Raw genomic sequence first — 7,850 nt, forward strand, 5'->3', positions numbered from 1 at the left:
CGTCTTATAAAATTAACTAACAAGACGATTTCACAAAAGTTTTTTATGATTATTTTCTATATCAAAATTAATAATTTTCATTACATGTATGGATGAAATCAATTCATCTTATAAATATAGACCCATAAAACATATTCTAATAATAGAGATGGACGATCACGGTAATAATAATAATGACAATTTTAATTTAATTTATAGAACCGAAGAAAGTCAATGGAAAATTACGAGGAATATTTCCGTGAATCGGATACGAAGACACCGTGATATTATTATAACATATATATAATAATCCCATTTAAGTCCGAATAACTTTCTTTTTTATAAATCGGGGCACGTGATATTGTTATAATAATCCCATTCAAAATCTAGAGATGATAAATCATAAATTATATTATAATAAAATTTAATATACTAAAAAGCTACCGTTCCTGAAAATTCGATCTTTGTATGTTTTAAATTAATTTAAAACCACGAGCAAAGCATGTTTACTATAATAATAAAATGTATTGCACAAATAAATATAACAATCACACTGTTTGACCATAAAATTTGATGATTCAAATTTCAATCATTGGTAATTAATTGGTTTGTCAATATATATTGATCTCATTAAATCTTAGTTTTCATATGTACATAATTTTTCTACAAATAATAAATATATTTACCCAATATTATATATATATATATATATATGCTATGGGTAAAATGGTCAATTCAAATATGTGAACTTACACACAACTAACTATAAATAACAGTCTCTTCCTGTATTCGTACACGTATGTATAAATATACACAGGAATACACATCACAACGATTCCATTTTCCGTTTCTTTATTGTTGATTAGATGAACAAGAGCCCATTTTTCTCCGATTCTTGCCACCAAATCTCCGTTTTTCTGAAATCCCATTTCCTCTTTAGTCTTCAACTGCAGAATCCGCAAGGAAATGCTTGATACTTTCTGTCCCACACACTGTAACAGCACTGAGTGGTAATTGGAGTTGAGTAGTTGGCGGCACTTTTTCGTTCTTGCTTTCTTCACTTTCCATCGCGCAGAGCGTAGAATATAGACTACAGGTTTGTGGATTACTTGAATCTTTCGTGTTTGAGTCTTTTCTGGTTGGTTTTGACAACTGGGGTGAGATTCTTGATTTCTGTACGAACCCGCGAAGATTCTTCCTTCGTTTTTGTCCACGGGCGATACGTCTTTTCAGTTATTGGATTACGGGTGGCATTTATGTGTTACATGGCTTTATGGAAGTGGTTTTATTCGAATTTTCTTGAAACTTTTTGGCCATCTGTGATTCTCGTGATTTTGCGTGTGTGAAAAACGACCTGGGAGTTGAGTTTTCTTGAAAATTTTCAAGTTGATTCGTGTCGCTATCATGCATTAATGGTGGCTATATCGTTTCCTGGATTTCAGCTCAGTGCCTTAAGCCATCCGTTCAATTCGTTGAATCTGGTTTTTCTTTCGTTAAGATGGGATGTATGTGTTGCTGGCGTGTGGAATTCGTCTTTTTTCGTAGAGTTATCATTTCTGTTTCCAAGCATTCAATGTGATCAATGATTTGCGTCTTGCTTTAATTTTTCATTCAACTTTCTTTTCTTTTTTTTTTTTTTTGGCCTTACGGATCCATTTTTCCTTTTATTGTCCCCAACCTTTTGTACTTGAGAGAGAAAGTTGGAATAATTCATGATTTAATTCCAATCCCAATATCATTGGCATTGCTGTTAATTTTTACAATGTCTGCCCTTTTCTGAACTTATATTTGGTGCCAACTTCCCGTTTGTAATATCTGTTTTTTGACTTTTTGGGATTGTGATTTCTTGGGGGCTTATGAAATTATGTGTTATATAGCAGTTTCAACTAAATTGTTGTGTGATAGAGGAAATGGAGGAAACATTTGATTCGGACGCAGTCATAGAAGAATTCGAAGATTTGTCGATTAATGCTAGTAAAGTTCAGAGGGAGGCCCTGAAAAAGATCTTGGAAGAAAACGGTGAAGCAGAGTATCTGCGCCGATGTGGCCTCGATGGAAGAACAGACCCTGAAAGCTTCATTGCTTGTGTTCCCCTTGTCACTCACAAGGACTTGGATCCTTACATCCAGCGAATCGCTGATGGCGAAACAGCGTCAATTTTGACCGGGAAACCGATAACTACTATTTCATTGAGGTACAACTTTATCTTATTTGATTAAAAATTTCTGCGAGAGCTTTTAAAATAAGATAGATGTGTTTTTCATTTTTTGAAATAAACGATTCTCAGAAGTTTCGTTTCCAAGGTTGATAAACTTTTGAGAATCTTGCAGCTCTGGTACCACTCAAGGGAAGCCGAAATTTGTACCTTTCAATGATGAATTGATGGAAAGCACCATGCAAATATACAAGACTTCTTTTGCATTTAGGAACAGGTAAATTTAGTGCTGTTTCATTGTCCTTTTTTTGTTTTACATATCGGCCTGGACTTCGCCTAATTTGAACTTTTGAGGTTTGTTTTCACATAAGAACAAGAGATCACCTAATGTGCTCATACTGAAAGTATAATCATGATAGCAAAGATTGCGGAGGAAAATATTCTGTAGCACTATCATAGCATCACTGAACATGGCGTTGGGACTATTGTACATTTTAAAATATGCACTATGCACCATGATAAACATCATACTCAAGTCAAGTTGAGCTCTTCTTTGCGTTATGTTTCATATGTAATAGGCATAATTTAAACACAGCTTATTATCTTCTGTTTTATCTTCATATGCTCTTCCCTTCGCTTTGATCTATCAAATTGTCCTCATAATTGGAAATGTCGACTGGTGTATTATCTTTCTGTGCTCATGATTGTGTGCAACAATTTACTTTTGTAGAGAATACCCCATCGGCGATGGAAAGGCGTTACAGTTCATTTACGGTAGCAAACAATTCAAAACAAAAGGTGGGCTAGCGGCTGGAACCGCTACTACTAATGTGTATCGCAATCCTCGATTCAAGAACACAATGAGAGCAATGCAAACCCCATGTTGCAGTCCTGACGAGGTGATATTTGGCCCCGATTTTCACCAATCTTTATACTGTCATCTCTTATGTGGGCTAATTTTCCGCGAAGAAGTTCAAGTTGTTTCCTCCACATTTGCCCACAGCATTGTCCATGCCTTCCGAACCTTTGAACAAGTTTGGAAAGAACTTGTTAACGATATCCGAGAAGGGTCTCTAAGTGACAAAATTACAGTCCCATCAATTCGATTGGCTGTGTCAAAGCTGCTCAATCCCGATCCCATATTGGCAAATACTATTTTCGAAAAGATATCAGGATTAAACGATTGGAATGGACTTATTCCAGAGCTATTTCCAAATATCAAGTACATCTATGGGATCATGACAGGTTCCATGGAACCTTATCTCAAGAAATTGAGGCACTATGCGGGACAACTACCTTTATTAAGTGCTGATTATGGATCTTCAGAAGGATGGGTTGGGGTAAATGTCAACCCCAAATTACCACCCGAGGAGGCTACCTTTGCTGTTCTTCCAAATATCGGTTATTTCGAATTTATACCTGTGAAAGATGATCCTAACTGCCCGGATCGAGAGAGGTCCTGCATATCGTCCGTGGAGCCACAGCCTGTAGGCCTAACAGAAGTTAAGGTTGGCCAGGATTATGAGATAATTGTCACAAATTTTGCAGGTGTGTATTCTTCTCTTTTCTTGATCTCACTACAGATTTTGCAATGTGACCATTATCTTGCAACTTCAACTAGCTAAGTTTTTATTCCCTAAGCTCTCTTGACTACTTCACAGTTGGATAAAGGTTATGTCTATTCTAATTCTTTTTACGAGTCATATTTTTCCTCAGACTTTGTTGCCTAGTGTTATCATTACATTTCGGTTCATTTACGACTAAAAGATGATTGCATATTCGCCAGGCCGCATGACTACAACAGCTACATAGGACCGCATACTTTACTTGTCTCGAGATTTCGGCATTCGATTGTTTTAGCATCCACAGCAGCATGTGCTTCTCGTGTAATACAGGGTGTAAAATGAGAAGATGATATGCCTTTGTTTTATTGTGTCTTGCCCACTTGAGCCATAGTTATGGGATTGTGTGTCAATACTCATTCACCTTCCTACATTTTTTTGACTACTTGTTTTTTTTTAATGAAAATATTGTCTGTATGGATGCATTAGACATTTTTTAAAAATTTTGACAACGTGTAACACAGGGAGTAAAATTTTGACATGTTTTTTTTAAGTCAAAAGCAGCTTTATAACCTCATTTTGCATAAACTTTTTCACCCTTTCCGGACTTTAGAACTAATTTTCAAATATATGGTGCTTTTCTTGTCTATGTCTATTCACTTTAAATACTAAAAATATGATGAACACATTATAATTGCCTACATTACAGCTGTGCCCTCTATACAGATTTAGCAGAGTTTATAATAGTTGTATTCAAACAGTTTATGTTTATTTTAATCTTCTCAAGCGTGTGAACTTTCAAACAATGTTCTACCATCTTTCAGTATACATCTCACATATGATTTGAAACGCGAGCTAAGTGCTGAGATAGTTCGAAACTTCAATGATCTTGCAAATAAATTGTTGAAAGAAAAAAAGATGAATGAGCTGTTACTGAGATGAAAATCTTTGCATTATACCATTACTATCAGCTAGTAGGTGTTTTTCAGTGTCATATTATCGGTCATGCGATAATCGTCTTGTTGTTTGAATCCATCGATCATCTCTTTTCCAGAACTTGACGCCGTGTGTAAATATATTTCTCATATGAATCTTGATCTGTTATCATTGTCAAAGGATCTTGAACTTTTACTCAGATTGGAATACAATTTTCATGAGCAGGGCTGTATCGATACAGGCTAGGAGACTTGGTGAAGGTTAAAGGATTCCACAACTCCACTCCTGAGCTCCAATTTGTTTGCAGAAGAAACCTTCTTCTCACCATTAACATTGACAAGAACACTGAGAAAGATCTACAATTAGCTGTAGAAGCGGCAGCCAAGCTGCTGTCTGAGGAAAAACTCGAGGTTTTAGACTTTACGAGCCAGGTCGAAACATCTACTGACCCTGGTCATTATGTGATCTTCTGGGAAATTTGTGGTGAAGCAAAAGATGAACTTCTCAAAGAATGCTGCAACTGTCTCGACAGATCATTCCTCGATGCAGGATACGTGAGTTCCCGGAAGGTTAACGCAATCGGAGCCCTCGAACTACGAATCGTGCAGCAGGGCACTTTTAACAAGATTTTGGATCATTTTGTGCGGTTAGGTGCTGCTGTTAGCCAGTTCAAAACACCAAGATGTGTGGGGCAAAACAACGGCGCTGTGTTGCAGATACTGTCGAATAATGTCGTCAAGAGCTACTTGAGTACAGCATATTAGTCGAAAATTCGGCCCGAGGTTTCTGTTTTTCATGCGGTTTCATAGAGCTGTCTTAGGTTAACTGTAGAAAATGATTGGTTTCCATTGCTTCTTTTCTCGCCATTTATTCAACATTGTATCCACATACTTTCGAGATTTACATTCCTTCATATGTACTTCCTTCCTAAAGCTCCATTTAAATCTCAATATAACTTTTAGTTCAACGAGTCATGCTCGATGTGCATAAGACAGATGGCATTGTTTTTTTAACATGACGTGCTTGATTATCTTTCGTCGCTAACCTCAGCTAACATATCAAGCTCCCCTAGCATGTAATGTCGCGGCAGTGAACCTCTTGTTCTAATTCAATGCTCTACAAACCACACGGGAAGGTTTCCTTCCCAAGGATTGTTGGGAGGCGAAATGGTGGATTGCAGTTACATCGTTCAAAGTAGGGATGTAAACAAGCCGAGCCGAGCCGAGTCGAGCCGAACAGTATTAGGCTCATGCTCGGGCTCGGCTCGTTAAGTATATGTCGAGGCTCAGGTTTGGGCTCGGCTCGGCTAGGGATGTAAACGAGCCGAGCCGAGCCGAACAGTATTAGGCTCGGGCTCGGCTCGTTTGGTACCCGAGCCCGAACCGAGCTTTTATAATAAAGCTCGGCTCGGCTCGTTTACTACATATATCGGTTTGAGCTCGGCTCATTTATCTTATTAAATTAGTTTGACTCGAGTTTGGCTTGTTAAACGAGCTGGTTTTCAGGCTCGTTAGCTCGTTTAGCAGGTTCGTATTCTGACTCGTTAAGTGGGTTCGGGCTCGTTTTCGAACTCGTGAAGCCTAAATACAATACAATACATATCTATAAATTAATTATAAACTAAAATTAATTTTTTTTTAAATAAAACAAAAATGAAAAACATAATTTTAAAAAACGTCTCCGGAAAGTAACTTTTTGGTATTAAAGAAAAAAGTTTTATAACTTCTATTTGAACACTAAACCTAGATTCCAAACCGATTTATCCCAAAATTCAAATAAACACATTGTCATTAATGTTAATCACATTTTCAAGTTCCTAGCTTAACTCGCCCAAAATTTCGAAAAACAATAAGCATCTTCGAAAACTTAAATACAGGATATAATTTTGACATGTTTCAGCAGAAAAATCATATATAATCTATATGTTCATCAAATTAAGTTATTTCAATGCTAAATGGAAGACAAAACAAAGAACAACAAGTTTGTTTGTAATGCACACTAAAATCCTACATTAATCAAACTCATTCAACTCGATTAATAAACTACATGTAGACTGAACCTATTAGCACAAATCCGAAGCTAACACACTAAATGAGCCACCTAAACGAGCCGAGCTTCCTAACTTATTAACGAACATGTTCGCGAGCTAACGAGCCGAACATCCTTAACCTCAAGCTCGGCTCGTGAATATTGCCGAACTCAAAATTAAGCTCGAGCTCGGCTCGATAAGATTAACGAACGAGCCCAAACGAGCTTTTTCACGAGCCGAGCTCCGAATAGCTTGCGAACAGTTCGAATCGTTTACATCCCTAGTTCAAAGTATATCGTTTGGATTGCTCGTAGTTTAAAAGATTTGAGTCGCAGAGTTATAATTTTTCACCCTTTATCACTTGCTGCAAGCCTAGACCAGATATATTTTTGGGGTACGTAGTGAACGAAGTAATTGGCTTCATCAACATAAAAAAGTTAAAAAGATATTATTTGTCCAAGATTTTGGAGGTACAGAGTTTGAAACCATTTCGATTCAAATGAATGTAAATCACCAACTTGGAGGTTGCTTAGTGGGCAACAGCAAGATTTGTATTTGTAAGCTGACAAAAAATTCCTACTCACATTACTTATGACAGTAGATGTAATCCACCTAAATTTAAAAAGACATCTGTCATTCTACTGAGGAGGAATACACCCTGATTTTTGTCTTGCAAGAATACAAATACCATGAAATTTAGAGGTTCAGGGGTATGAACCTTTAATTTTGATAAAATTTAGGCACAAATTTTTTTTAAAAAAAGCAGCCTGAAATAACAACAGATGGAGTGAGAACAAAAGCATGGCCCCTTATTATATATTGTTTCTTTTCTTTTCAAGAAAAAACTCAAAAGACAATAAAATTGAAGATGAAGAAACTTGAAGAATCCCATGAACTTAAAGGAGAGATTGAGGAAAAATCGAAGATATGGGATTGTGAGAGCCCTTTATACGATTCGTTCGAACTCCTTGCGATGAGGCGTCTCATCGATGAACATTTCAGGATTTCTCCATGTACTCGTAGCGCCGGATCATCAAGAAACTTGAAACTTCGTGTGATCACATTCTTTAAAGGACTTCTGGAGGGAAAGATATGGGAAAAGAAGAATGGTGGAGAAATGATAGAAGAGGTAGCAAAGGAGAAGAAAATTGGGGTTTTAAAGATCTTCGGGTGCGGTGTGAGTTCATGC

At 36.9% G+C, this 7,850-nt stretch overlaps 1 protein-coding gene across 3 annotated transcripts; it reads left to right on the forward strand.

Moving 5' to 3' along the window:
* The first annotated feature begins 705 nt into the window (after nt 1-705).
* On the forward strand, nt 706-5,594 carry LOC140863647 (jasmonoyl--L-amino acid synthetase JAR6-like). Of its 3 annotated transcripts, none has more exons than XM_073267226.1 (5): nt 706-1,075; nt 1,857-2,173; nt 2,310-2,411; nt 2,865-3,682; nt 4,858-5,594. In XM_073267226.1, the coding sequence occupies exons 2-5, from the start codon at nt 1,890-1,892 to the stop codon at nt 5,394-5,396; spliced, it is 1,743 nt and encodes a 580-aa protein (XP_073123327.1). In that variant the 5' UTR covers nt 706-1,075; nt 1,857-1,889; the 3' UTR covers nt 5,397-5,594. The 3 variants fall into 3 exon arrangements, with proteins under 3 accessions (XP_073123327.1, XP_073123328.1, XP_073123329.1); XM_073267227.1 differs by having other exon boundaries at nt 1,860-2,173; XM_073267228.1 differs by having other exon boundaries at nt 1,885-2,173.
* Nucleotides 5,595-7,850: the final 2,256 nt, after the last annotated feature.

The sequence above is a fragment of the Henckelia pumila genome, chromosome 4, assembly GCF_033568475.1.
Source record: "Henckelia pumila isolate YLH828 chromosome 4, ASM3356847v2, whole genome shotgun sequence".
NCBI classification, from domain to species: domain Eukaryota; kingdom Viridiplantae; phylum Streptophyta; class Magnoliopsida; order Lamiales; family Gesneriaceae; genus Henckelia; species Henckelia pumila.